At 39.0% G+C, this 14,714-nt stretch overlaps 1 protein-coding gene across 1 annotated transcript in view; it reads left to right on the forward strand.

Annotated features, from left to right (window-relative positions):
• Window positions 1-14,714, forward strand: part of MTMR8 (myotubularin related protein 8) — a 35,630-nt gene that overhangs the window by 10,476 nt on the left and 10,440 nt on the right. Inside the window, exons 3-9 of the mRNA XM_006136152.4 lie at window positions 1,416-1,578; window positions 4,334-4,491; window positions 6,051-6,179; window positions 7,879-8,013; window positions 10,136-10,268; window positions 12,052-12,161; window positions 13,269-13,394. Coding sequence (XP_006136214.2) covers window positions 1,416-1,578; window positions 4,334-4,491; window positions 6,051-6,179; window positions 7,879-8,013; window positions 10,136-10,268; window positions 12,052-12,161; window positions 13,269-13,394 — 954 coding nt within the window. The remainder of the gene's footprint in view (window positions 1-1,415; window positions 1,579-4,333; window positions 4,492-6,050; window positions 6,180-7,878; window positions 8,014-10,135; window positions 10,269-12,051; window positions 12,162-13,268; window positions 13,395-14,714) is intronic.

The following is a 14,714-nucleotide window of genomic DNA, read 5'->3' on the forward strand; positions in this document are numbered from 1 at the left end:
ATATTCAATATGCTAGGCCATTGTATCTGAATGTACAGCATTTGGATGAATGAAGTGTTGAAGGCAACATCATCTCAGAGGGCAAGTTTACATTACTGCACTACTCTAGTGCAGTTATATTGATACAGCTTTATTGCTGTAGACTATCTGGTGAAGAGGTGCTCTGTCAGTGGGAGAGTGCTCTTCTGTCGGCATAGTTATTCCACCTCCACCATGGGTGGAAGCTATTCAGGCAGTCGCCAACATAGCTCGGTGTGGACACAAGTTACACTGAGTTAAAGTAATGTCGCTCAGTGTTGTTTTCACATAGCTGAATGATAAGTTACATTGACTTAAGTAGTAGTATAAACTAACCGCTCGTATTTATACTAGTTACACAGTAGTCACAGTTCCTCTACCAAAATAAGTTAAGTGAAGAGACAATTTTGTTGGCTCCTATGATAAGCTGAAGTAGAACAGATATGTCAAATTCAAATCCACAGTACATATTTGGAAGCTTCAGGGGGTAGCCAAGTTAGTCTGTACAGAAAAAAAAACAACAAATGGTCTGATAGCACCTTAAAGACTAACAAAACATGTAGATGGTATCATGAGCTTTAGTGGGCACAGCCCACTTCTTCAGATGAGAAGTAGGCTGTGCCCACAAAAGCTCATAATACCATCTACATGTTTTGTTAGTCTATAATGAGCTTTTGTGGGCACAGCCTACTTCTCATCTGAAGAAGTGGGCTGTGCCCACGAAAGCTCATTATACCATCGACATGTTTCGTTAGTCTAAAGTGCTATCAGTACATATTTGGTCATGTAGCAGACTTACACTGTGTATGTGCAGAACTTTTAAATCTCCAGGAACTTGTTTCTTGTTTGCTTGTGCAACTTACTCCAAATGAAAACAGATATAATAGTCACTGACTTTCAGTCTTTTTTTTTAAATGACACACAAGATATTAAGTATCAGAGGGGTAGCCGTGTTAGTCTGAATCTGCAAAAGCGACGAGGAGTCCTGTGGCACCTTATAGACTAACTGAAGTGTAGGAGTATAAGCTTTCGTGGGCAAAGACCCACTTCGTCAGATGCATGTAGTGGAAATTTCCAGAGGCAGGTATAAATATGCAGGCCAGGATCAGGCTGGAGATGACGAGGTGGATCCAATCAAGGAGAATAAGGCCCACTTCTAGCAGCTGATCTGGAGGTGTGAATTCCAAGAGAGCAGAAGCTGCTTTTGTAGTTAGCAAGCCATTCACAGTCTTTGTTTAATCCAGTGTTGATTGTGTCAAACTTTAAGATGAACTGTAGCTCAGCAGTTTCTCTTTGAAGTCTGGTCCTGAAGTTTTTTTGCTGAAGGATGGCTACTTTTAGATCTGCATTGTGGTCATCTAGTGCAGAATGATTTAGTTTCCCTTCCTGTTTTTCAGATTCTACATCACCATATAGCTACCGTGGAGAAGTTACCTCTGACCACATCTGGATGCCCATTGCTTATTCACTGCAAGAACTTCCGTGTCGCACATTTTGTCATTGGACATGAACGGGATTGCCATGAAGTGTACACGTCGTTGCTTAAACTTTCACAGCCAGGTATTCTGGAGTGAGTCTGTCCGGAAACCTAAAGGAAACTACCATAATTTACCGAATATAACCCATGGATTATATTCATTTTTACAAACCCCGCATTCCCCCACGGGGTATACTCAGGTGCGGGGTATACAGAAATTTTTTTACTCACCAGGTGGTGAGCTCTCCGTCACCTCTCTCTGTGGCTGCGCAGCTGCCAGCCTTCGGGTGGGGGAACGCTCACCCCCTGGTACCTGCGCAGTAGCAGGAAGGGGTGGGGGAGCACTCATCCCCCTGCCCTTTCCTGCGGCAGTGCAGGAACCGGATGAGTGCTCCCCCGCCTGGAGGCTGGTGGTTCCTTCTCCCCTGCCCCTTCCTGCGGCTGTGGAGGAACCTGTGGAATGAGCGTTTCCCAGGCTGGCGGCTGTGCTGGACCCTGGGGCAGTGAGTGGCTAATCCCTCCCTCCACCCCCCCCGCACCATAAATATATCCCCAGCAAATATACCCCTGGCACAGAGAAGTCTTGTATACTCTGCAGGTTATATTCGTGCGTGGGGTAAACAAGATTTTTTTTACTCAAATAGAAAAAACTGCGGGGTATATTGGTGCGGGGTATATTTGCTAAATTACAGTAATTGACAAGTATATTTGGGCAGTGGGGAAAACCCTGGTTTTCAGGCTGTTGGCTTTCCTCAATCAGCACAGGAAGGAAAGATTTGAAATCTTAAGCTATTTCCACCCCTGACAGCTGCTGTTTGCTTAGTATGCTGTTGTAGCACAAAATTCTGGCCCTCAGAAGAGAGCTGGCATCTTGCAAGTAAATGCAGTTTTTACTATTGTGTAAATGAAGTGGTTGGAAGAATGTTACAGCAGAATTGCCAGAAGCTGGGAATGGGCAACAGGGGATGGATCAATTGATGATGACTTACCTGTTCTGTTCATTCCCTCTGGGTTACCTGTGTCAGTGTTGCAATACAGGATACTTGGGCTAGATGGATCTTTGGTCTGACCTAGTATGGTTTTCTTATGTCCTTAATTATTGATACCCTCTGAAATGTTTCTAGTCTGCTATCCCAGAAGAACTCTCTTTTGATACTCTTTTTTAGTACTGGTGAAAGATGCCAAACTGATGAAATGAAGTCCTTTTAGGTCCAGTACAGACTTTCCCTGCACTTTCCAGCAAAGTGCTTGACCTCTGGTTAGTTTGAACTGATGACTTAGAGGAATATAGTATGATACACACCCTCATTTATCTCCTAAGTGATTCGGTCTCATTATATGCAAAGTTTTAATTCTAATACAGTATATGGCATATGATCATACAGCAGTTTCTGGGGCTCTGTTAATGGCTATTACTGTTCCTATAGCTATAAAGTGTTACAAATGTAGTATCTATGACTTGCTGCAGATGAAAAATTAGTTGGTTTCTATTGCTCTGTGGCTATATATGTAACATACTGTAACTATACTGTCCTATTTATGTATTCTCAGTTTACTCTTGTGTCAGTTTAAGATTGTTTGTATTCCTGCTTCATCTGTTTGGGCAGAGGAAATAATTATTCATTATTTGCTGTTATTTGACAATTGAGGGTTACCTGTTTGGCGAGATGGGTACTTTATCAGACTCTGGCAGGACGCAGTCTGTCTCAGGAGAGCTTTCTGCCTTGAGTATGAACAGAGTGAATTATTGACAGGATTTGCATTTTTTTAAGAGAAGGAAAGAAACTGAAGGTGTGGTGTAGAGGGAATAGAGGAATTACCATTTGTCATCCTGAAGCTCTTATTGGGCTGACAGTAATACTCGAGATCTATCAAGTTTTCCTGTATGAAGGAGAGCACATTATTGAAATGGGAAGCTGCAGGTTGATAAGAATGGTATTGTATGAACTGTTCGCAGAAACTTGCAGTTTCTGTTGTTCTCTTCTTTTTATGGATTAACCCTTCATGCATTACTGGAAAAGAGCAATGTATTCTTAAAAGAATGTAAGTAGGAAATAAATTGCTTTAAGTCTAAAATTGATTTGAACATTATACATGCAATTTTGGCCCAGACATATTGCTTTGGATAAGTACAGTCCTTGACCCTGAAAAGAATTGAACTCATTTTTGTCATTATGCACTTTGTTATATATCTATATGCCATTTAATGTGATTAGAAATGTTCTTTACTTTTTTTTTTTAAATTAAACCTGTGCTCTCAGGATGCCTTGAACAGCAGCATTTTTCTAATGCCCAAGAAGCAGGCTAGATACCTCTTTCAAACTGAATGAAGTTCCACAGGTGAACAGATGTGGTGAAAATTAAAATAGATACTTCACATTTTAACCTAAAGTGTTAATAACAGAGATGAAGAATCTGATGACCTTTTAAGTCATAAAGCAGTTTACAGGGTTTTTCATCTACATGCCACTAGGGATGTAAAATCCCATTTAATTGGCTAATCGGTTAAACATATTGTTTAGCTGATTAACCAGTTAAAGACAAGTGAGTAGTCTCCTGCCTGCTACTGGGCTGGAAGGTTTCCCCCACCCCACCACTGGCAGGGCTGCTCTGGTGTCATTTACTGATTGCTTTAAATGTTTGGTATAACGATATGCCAAAACCAGAGAAGATGCTATTAACTTCCATTTAGTTGTAATCTGACTGCAGAGTGGTGATTTACCCTTTGTGCCTGATTCCAGGGACAATCTTTAGGAGAGAGTGTTGAACATTTCACTTTCTTTTGCATGTATTTTAATTTTTTTCTCTCAACTTAATTTTTAAATTTCCTCTCCCCAGTGACATCTGAAGAACTTTATGCATTTTCTTATAACCCCAAAATGTCTAAAGATAATCGGGAGATTGGATGGAAGCTGATTGATTTAAAAGTAGATTATCAGCGTATGGGAATTCCAAATGACTACTGGGAAATAACAGATGCTAATAAAGACTATGAGGTAATTTATTGTGCACAGTAGCCACTTGACACCCTTTTATTTGTACTCATGATGTGGAACAGCCTTTCTACTGCTCCATAACTGATGCCTTTGGAGAAGTGTGCTCAGTCTATCTAAAGCACCATTTTATTGAAATGAAGCCAGAGATAGTAATCCTATAAAACAGCAGAGAGCTGCAGAGTCTGCTTGATTTGCACAATCCTACTGGGGTAAAGAATATCTGGCACTTTCTAGAGAAGCATCAAACAACTTCACCAGGAAACCAGCTAAAGATTCCTTTAGCTTTCCTTAGTAAAAGTGAACCTTCCCAAACTCCTTCCCCATATCTACCCACTTGGGTATGTATGCAACATGAAAAAAGCAGTTGAACCACTCTGCCTTTTCTGTTTGGGAACAAAGGGAAAAGAATAAAAGCAGTAAAATGACTGGCTCATTCTCTGCTTGGTTCTTATCCTGTCTCAGAAAAAAGGGGTCTAAATCCCCAATTCTTCCACTCCTACTGAGCTGCTATTGCCTGTTGCCTGCTTCTCTCTTTCTTTGAAGCTCAATTACTTCATAAAGTTTTACTCAAAACAAAGATTTTAAGCATCACTTATGTAGACACCTACTTTAAAACGTGTCTCTCTTTCTCTGAAAATTGTACATGGAAAGATCGCTTTTCTATCTAAAAGACAAAGCAGTCAAATCTGAGAGAGGTGGCAGTACAGTATATTAAATTGTATTGTTTGTACACTTCTGCAACCATGTAATGGATACCCACCAAATTTGCTGAAGTGACCAGTAATTTCTCATGCTTCAGTTTTTGGATGCTCAACTTAATGAGACCTCTGAAAGGTGTCCAGATTTCTAACTGAAATAGAATTTGATTCCTGCGTTTCCAGAAAATTAAGCCTCTCTTGCCATTTGAAGTTAATCACCCAAACTCATTAGTCACTTTTGAAACTTAGGCTTCAGTGTAACTCTCACTCATTTGGGGTCTTTTTTACTTTTAATTCCTTGAGGGTTTCCCTGTTTTGCATTTTAAAACAACAAAAATCTAAGTAAAGCCAAGCTATGAGAATAGTTTGTGTCTGAAATGTACACTGAAAAGACTCTAAGCTTTAACATTTTTGAGGTGCTTAAAATTAATTATCAGGGTACACACTCTGGAGGGTGCATTTGTTTTATATAACATAAGAACAACCATTTCTTCACTTCTAGTCTTTGGTCCTGCATGAGCCACAACCCTTAGAAGATGCATGTTGTTAGTATGAATCTTTCTATTCTGTACCTTGCTATTATCTTGTTTCTTCAAAGACAAGTGGGAATTAATCTATAAAATGTATAATTGATGTTTTGTGCATCCATATTAATGATAGTGCGTCTCATGTCTGAAAAACAGTATTATTTCATTCTTCTGAAATATAGAGTAATTTTGTTTATATATCAAGCTGCTGAACCACGGTTACTCTTTATTAAAGCTAAGTAATACATTTAATGAGTATTCAGGCATCTTAATATCAAGCTGGCAAATAATTTAATATTTGAATTCTCTCTCTCCGCCCCCGTTTGTATTCTAGGTCTGCAACACATACCCTCCAGAAATAGTGGTACCAAAGGCTGCTAATAAAGCAACTGTGGTTGGAAGTTCAAAATTCAGAAGCAGAGGGCGGATCCCAGTGCTTTCCTATCTTTACAAAGAAAACAATGTTAGTTATGCACTTCCTGCTCTTCTCATTTTTCTTGCTGCCCATCAAGCTTTAATATAGGGAAAGAATGTGATCAAGCTGTTAGAACAGAAGCTAGGAGTTCTCTGTCACTAACTTGCTGTTTGACCTGGTATAATCTGAGAGAGATAGGTAACGATTACCTACTTCATAAGAAGTTGAGGATGAATTGTTTTTAAAAGCACTTGAGATCCTTGTATGGGCAATACAGTATACAAGTGCAACTACTGTTCTATAGGTTTGAATAAATTTCTAAGCAAACACAATGTTAGAAGTTGAGTGAGTTTTTGTTACTTTCTCCTTTTCCCCACATTAAAGAATCACTTGGTAAAAGTTGTCCTCTAAATCCACATAAAAAAGCATGATCCTTTCAAACATCCTCTTTGAAATCTCACTTTGACCAATTGTAAGAAATGCCTTTTTGGCATTGTAAACTAAGTTATAGTGGACAATCTTTAACAAATTGCATCTTAACTCAGTTAAATTTTCTGAATTTTTAACAGGAGGAAATAGCTTGGAACAAATCATTAAAAATCCTTTTAACCTTTTCTTAAAGATACAGAGAAGAAGGCAAAACAAAGCATATGGAAATTTGAAGTATTAAATGGGGCTTTAATTTTAGCAACATCCCATGTTCCGTGAAGCTGGAAGGAGGTTTAAAAAGAAAAAAAAAAAAAACCCTAGTGTTCCTCTTAGATGGAATGAAAGGTAGCGGTAACTGTCTTTTTGGGGAAGTTAGTTGAGATGGGCTGGAGATGCTGTTGCTTTTGTTGACATCCAGATTTAGAAAGAAAAGTCCCTGTGCTCAATAGTTGTTAGATGGTATTAAAGATAGGTAACTGTCACCCATGTGGTGTCTGGGATTCCACTGGAGTTGGTAGGATGGTGGTGTTATCCGAGTCTCTCTATTTCTGACTGTTTCTGATCCTAACACCTATCAGAATGGTGAAGGCCTGGAGACCAATAAAACGGTGAGTGCGCAGCCAGGATGATGCTCACACCAGTAGCCTCCTATATTCTTTCCATCTGTTGTTCTTCAGTTTTGGTTCTCTAGTACTTTCCCCACAAAATCTTTATTTTAAGGACCCAAAAATGGAGTGATAAGATGAATAGCCCAACCCTTCATTATTTTGTTCATTAGTTAGGCCTAATATCTGACATTCAAGTTTAGCTCATTAACTTCCAGCTCCACATCATCTTTTTTTTAGCAAGCATAATGTCAAGACAGTCCCTGAATAATATCAACTTGGCCTTTTTGTTAGAATAACTGAATTAGTCTAATCTCCCTTTTGTATTTGTTTCCTTCTACATTTGCTTATGTATGTTGTTTTGACATTTTTTGAACTTTTGCATACTTTTAAAATTGAGTGCACAACTAGGGTAAATTGGGAGGCCCAATTATTACAAAAGATAGGAGCCATTAGGCAGAAGATGAATGCTTTTGAGAGGAAAGTGGGTAATTGTCTTTGTATAAGCACTACCCACTTTAGACTGTCAAAGCTTTTAAGAAGATTAGAATTATGAGCTGGACCTTTTTACTAATTTGTCCACTTGATGGAAATTTTACAGTGAAACAGGGCCAGGCTTAGAAGCACCCCAATCAAATTTTAGTGGGTCTTTCAGAGCAATAAATATTCCTGGTTTTGATCTCTTCTCTGCAGTAAACTATTGTGTGTTTCAGGCTGCCATATGTCGCTGTAGCCAGCCTCTTTCTGGATTCAGTGCTCGTTGTCTGGAAGATGAACAGATGCTGCAGGCAATTAGACAAGCCAACTTGGGGAGTCCATTCATGTATGTTGTAGACACAAGACCAAAGGTATCACTTAATGAGATTAATGGAAGTTCCTAAAGTTTGCGTTTTATGTCAACACTAGGCTTATCAATTAATCGAGTTGGCTACTCATATCCCCCCCCTTGCTACCTCTGTATCAGAGGCAGCAAGGGTGGGGGGAGCAGGTGTCAGTGCTGGAGGGAGCTAGCTTAAAAGCCAGTTCCCCCCAGCACCATCTCTGCAGGGCAGCCTGCCCCCCATGCCCTGTGCTGCTGCCTCTTTGTGGGAGGATATGGGGAGGCTGCCACAAAGCAGCCTCTGCCTGTGGTGGGCCCACGTGGACAGGGGCTGCTGGACCAGCCGCAAGCCCAGCTCAGTCCCAACTCACACAAGGTCCGGAACTTACCCCTGCTGCAGCCCTGCAATTTAAATTTAGTAGGAACCGGGCTGCCTGTCCACCCAGCTTTTACTATCCTCGTGGCGGCTCTGCAGTTTAAATGTATCTCCCATACCCATCATGAGCCAAGATTGAGCCGTGTTCCCTTATCAATTAATTGTGTAGTTGTTAAAATTCTATCTACTACATGATTAGTGAAATACCTGCTTCTTAACATCCCTCATGTGCGGTGCATCTGCTAAATTTATGGTGGGGGGATGTCAGAGGCCACTCCTTCCTTCCTCATGACACTGGTGTCTACCTCACTATTCCTTAATTATAATATCCAGCTGCTGTGCTTGGTGCTAATATCTCACCTTCTCCCATTCATTTTTATTTGATCAAGCTGTGGGGGCCCAGCTCTGCACTGTCAGAAAAGGTGGGGCTTCAGGGGTAAGGGTCAGGGCTGGGGGTAGCCAGCCCTCCCCATTGCCTGGAGTGCACTGTTACCCTCCCAGGTAGTCCTCACAGCTGAATGGCCTCAGGGCTGTTGCCCCCTTTGTCATCTTCCCCTCATTGGCAGGCCTGGGCCTATTCATTAAGAGTTTTAGACCCAAAGAAATTAGAACATGGGGATCTGTACACTATATAGCTATCAAAGAAAAAAGGCCAATATATACTGCTGGTCAGTTTGCATCTGAAATAGCTCACCTACTGTTCGAGGATATTGGCCTTACCCATATTAGACTGGTTATTGGAACAAAATGGGTGCAAATTAGGTGTCACCACCAGGTAAATATAGAGGATATTTCAGCAAGTTTTTGACTGCTAGGTATGGTGGCGTTTCCTAGAGCTAATTTTGTTATGCTGTTTGTTTCATAATCATTTGTTTGTAGTAAATGCATTCATCTGGCAATTGTGTGGCTCTCGCTTGTATTTTGACAGTTGTTCCATCAGTATTTTATAAAATAATGACATTTAGTGATAATCCACTCGGTGGCAAGGGAGATTATAATTAGACACATTTCTCCCTCTCACCAGTCAGTGTCTAGCTTATTTAAGTAGAATGAAATAACCTAGATTTCTTGTCACTCTGTGCTGCTAGGGCTGTGTATCTGAATCTCTCTACCTGATTACTTTCCATGGAGGCAAACTACTACACTTCCAAAATCCATGTTTTTTTGGATTGAGAGTTAAAACAGGAGTCCTCTCCACTTGTGGCCATTCTAGATTTAATGGTAACTTTTATATGGGCCTGACTCAGTTCCATTCTGGGTAATCCACATCCCTTCTTATTTCTTCTTGGAACTGCGGCTGTTTATCAGCAAAATGCAATAATTTTCCATTTTTGACTTGACTGCACTTATTGATACAAGAACACAGTTTGTTCAGTCTAAAATGCTTTGGAATCCTTTTAGTGTTTATGTAGCACTATGCACATTTATGGTGCTTTATAAGAATATTTCTAGATGAAAGACCTATGTTTATATGTAACTGTTGCATTTATCTTTTTCTTTTAAAATAGCTTCTCAAATAAAAAGAGAAAATGAGTCTCAGTTGTAAACAAGCTTGTAATGCTACCTGTCTTAGGCGGCTTGAAATCAGCATACAGGTTCTTCCTTGGCTTTTCCTAGGGTTAATTGACTGTACACACACTATCATTTTAGTAAAACTGCTAGGAACAATTCATGAGCAAAAATAACAACATTCACCATCACATATGCTTTTGTGAACTTAAAAGCATTTGCAAACCGGGCTTGCCTGAAGCATTTTTTCACTTGATTTGTACAGTTAAATGCTATGGCAAATCGAGCTGCTGGGAAGGGTTATGAGAATGAAGATAACTATGACAACATTCGCTTTAAATTCATTGGCATAGAAAACATCCACGTAATGCGGAACAGCTTGCAGAAACTTTTGGAAGGTATGGTACTTCCCTTTGACTGGTCCATGTGTTGTTTGTTGCCTTCTATTGACATAACTCTCACTGCACAATGGACAAATCCTGTGTACACAACTACGTGTGCACTTTGGGGCATAGAATGGAAAACCAATTAAGAGAGTAAATACCTGGTTTTGTGATTGACTTATAGAAAAGACTTAGTGCTACAGCATTCTAGCTGATATAAAATGTGTTTTACAAATTTCTTGGTGAAAGAGACAAGCTTTCAAAGAAGAGCTCTATGTAAGCTTGAAATCTTATCTCTCTCTCCAACAGAAGTTAGCCTAATAAAAGAGGCCCACCTTGTGTCTGTAATATCCTGAAACTGGCACAAATGCAAAAATACTGCAAACTTTTAAAAAGGGTCTGATAAGAGATACTGTGTTCCGTTTTACCATGCATCTAAAATAGAAACTATTATTAAGCACATTGTATGTAATAAAAGTAAATCTCTTAATCACATACAAAAATGAAAACAATTAAGATGATCAGGCCTTTTTCCATTAAAAGTTAACTTGCACTACTTAGTTTTTATTTTTTTATTTGTTTTTAACTTCAGTCAAATTTGTTCTTAAATGTGCATGCACATTCCCAGAGCCTTTTACTGCTATGTGTGTTTTGGGATGATACTCCTCTGAGCCAGTGGAAATTAGGGGCCTGATTCTCCTCTCCTTTACACTGGTGTAAACTGGGACCAATGCCACTGAAGCTGGTAGAACTGCTCTGGTGTAAAACTGAAAAGGAACTCAGACTCTAAGTGATAAAAGAGAAGAGTGAGGATATTGATACAGTTCTTCCTGTTGACTTATTCACTGTAGTATTAATATCCTTCTGCTAGCAGAAGCTGGGGAACATAGTGAAGCTGATACCATAATTCCTTCTCTTTTGTCCCATTACCTCATATCATGGAACATGGTACAAACACTATTGTTCAAAATATTTAAGTTAATTTAGTTGCCAGTATAATACTGTGGAATAATCAAATAATTGATGTCCATACCAGCTGGTCTGATAGGATCCAGGGTTTCATAGTGGCCTTGGAGACAAATCAGACTAACCTGGATAGAGGGGTTGGCATATGCAGAAGTACTGCTTTAGAGGACCCCATGCTGAAAGACTGGCTTATGTTGAAATAGTGAAAAGGCAGATTAAATGCTAGTTTTACTCCTATTTTATCTCCTTGGGTAGAAGGCCTTGACAATGGGATAGTCTCTCTCACAGGTGCTGAGGAACTATTGAACTATACAATTATAATTATTTTAATATGCTTTTCAATATATAATCTGTGCCCTCTTCAAAGTTAGAGATCAGAACTCCCCATGATTTAATCAGTTTCTTATAGTGATTATGTGCTGGTGGTGTCTGAATATGTGAGATGATGTCCCATAATGAAGGGCTGAGTAAACACATAATACCTTAATCACCTGCCTTGATTGGAGAGAGCTCTTGTGATATGAATATTAATTATAGTGGTGAAAGGAGGAGGGAAAATATACTCTGGGCTCAAATGTTAGTGCCTTCTACTAAAGAATTTTAATTGTGTGTTTACACGCATTACCCACACTGTGTGATCTCTTTAAAAAGAGAAGATTGATTCTTGTATTTCAATATTCAGAGAACATTAGCTTTCAGGATCAACCAAGTTTTGTCACTATTATTCAAGGGAGGAGGATTAACGTTTTTTGAGGGACAAGAAGGGATAGGAAAAACATGTTTACTGTGCATTTCATTTGGGTCATCTCAGCTAATTCTTTTGTGTTTTCAGTGTGTGAAGCAAAATCTCCTTCAATGAGTGACTTCCTTACTGGCCTGGAGAACTCAGGATGGTTGCGGCACATTAAAGCTGTAATGGATGCTGGTGTCTTTCTTGCTAAGGTATAATTTTCCTTAGTAGAAATTTAAAGTGCGCATGTGTGCACACACGCACACACTCGTGTTGACCTAATTGTCTCTTTGACTATGTTAATATGACTGTAATATATTGACTTGCTACATGAACTGAAATTATCCAACGACCTATCTAGTATATTCTAATGAGCAATTTTGCCTACCATTCTTTTGTCTTGATTAATTTTATTTTCTTCAATGTGAATAGTTAAGACACCTATGTGTTCTCATGTATAATTAATATTGCAAACACCTTTCTTAACATTTTCATTAGTTATCAAAAATTGTTCTGCTCTGAAGGTTTCTTTGTGTGGTTTGTCATCTGTCACTATATGCTTCAGAGACAGTATAATTTTTAACTTTTACCACAGCCCTCTTTTTCCATGGGCTATTGTAAGGACCATCACTATGCTGCAGATCAATCAGAAGAAGCAAATTGCTGCAGCAAACAATTCTTCAGTAGCCACACAAGGAATGCAGGAAATGACTGGTAGAAATCAATTGCCTGGTATAAATATTTTGTCGTCTTTGGGTTGATCCATTGTGAATTCTCTTCCTGATTTTTTTTTTAAGAGAAATGATTTTATATTTGTCTTCTGTTGCTAGCACAGAGAAAAGGAGAGAGAAATATGGGAGGAAGTTGGGGCAATAATCTACCTCTGTCCCCTAATTCTCCTAGAAAAATTTCCAGCCCCAGTTCATCCTTTTCTCATTTACATCCTTCCTTGAGATTTCTTCCCCTATAATGCCCTCAAGAAGTGAGTCAGCAACAAATACAAATATGAATGATATGTCTCTGGAAATACCCTGAGTAGTTGCATGTTCATTTTGCTGAAATCTGTCTTTCCTCATTCCGATCTTTCCTTGCTGTTTGTTTTCCTCCCCCATTTCCCCCCCGCTCACGTAACATTTAAAGTTATATTGAAAACTATTAAGAGATGAGAAACATTTGAACCATGTATCTGTATTTGTTCTGTAATGTGCCTATTGGTAACTCTATTAAAGATAAAGCATACTTGAGATAAAGGGATTGTGTTTAGCTATCTTAATTAGAAAGCTGTTAAATTTTGTTCCATTTTATTCTCTTTTCTGCAGGCAGTGAAAGACGAAAAAGCCAGTGTCTTAGTCCACTGCTCAGATGGGTGGGATCGTACGGCTCAGGTCTGTTCACTGGCTAGCCTCCTCTTAGACCCATTTTATAGAACATTTAAAGGACTCATGGTAAGAACAGAAATACTTTGGGTTTTAAAAATATTCTTTGTATCTTTGCAAAATGGTTTAGAATGTCAACAAACCCTCATTAAACACTTTAGATCATTTTCAGCAGTAGATGGTTTTTATTGTCAGTGACCTACACAGGCAAAGTTATTTATATATTAAGTTATAATTGCTTTGAATAGCTTAAGTACAAAAACTTAGTACATGATTTATGAATCAAATCTCTATATCCCTGCATAGCCACTAGAGAACCTCTAATGAGGCATCTCAGCAAGATGTGCACGAATATAGGCTGTGAAGATGTAAAGAGGATGGGAGGGAAGCTTGTTTAAGATCTGTTATATTAAACTGTTAGGATGAAATTTGCCTTGTGCAAAACGCCAGCATGAAACCCATGCATTAATCTTTAAAGCCCTCTGCACAGGATGAATTTTACCTATTTGCTGTTAACAAATTAATTGCCTTGGTTTTTGTGCCAAATTGTCACTGTAAAATGTAACTTTTACATGGTGTGCTTCATCTCTGTCCGTCTGCATTTCTTACAAACCCATTAGAAACGAGATGCTGCTCTTAAGAACCTTGCAAAGAAACTGAAAGTAATGCAAAACATTGCAACTTTTGTTTGTCTTCTCCTGGACAGATACAACTATGCTGCACCACACAGATTATTTCCTCAGGTCAATTGCTAACTTTTTTGCTGCTAAATTCTGCTGCAGCTTTCTTTTATCTGTATGATGGGTAGAACCTTGCAAATCCACAGGTATCCACATATGCAGCTCATTTTTTTGATGCAGATACAAATTTTATATCTAGAACCCTACAAATTTGTGGATATGCGCAGGAATCCGCAACTCATTGTAGGTATAGTTGAGGACGCAGATACAAAATTTTGTGTCCATGCAGTGCTTTAGCAATGGTGTGCTGGTCCAGAAGTAGGGTTCCTGGATGCTACGCTACTACTAATAATAAATAACTGTAAAGTTTCTATCAGAACCTGAGACCTCAGTATGGCCAGTCTGGTACAGGGTACAATATTGCAGTGACAATGGGACCTGATTCTGATCAGGGCCACTGGATGCTAACATAATATGAAAGAAAATATTTTCCTTTTTGTAATATCCAAAGTGTACCTTACGAATCATAAAATGCTAGTCATTCCTACATTAATATTATAAATACCTGAAAGATCTTGAAGCCATTAAAACAAAGTGATGCATTCACCAAAGAGATACCGAATATGAGTTTAGGGATATCTTCTGTTCTTTAAATTCCTGTATAATGACTTTTGGACTGACTATGTAATACAGTCTAAAAAGATACTCC

This window comes from Pelodiscus sinensis, chromosome 13 (assembly GCF_049634645.1).
Source record: "Pelodiscus sinensis isolate JC-2024 chromosome 13, ASM4963464v1, whole genome shotgun sequence".
Lineage (NCBI taxonomy): Eukaryota > Metazoa > Chordata > Testudines > Trionychidae > Pelodiscus > Pelodiscus sinensis.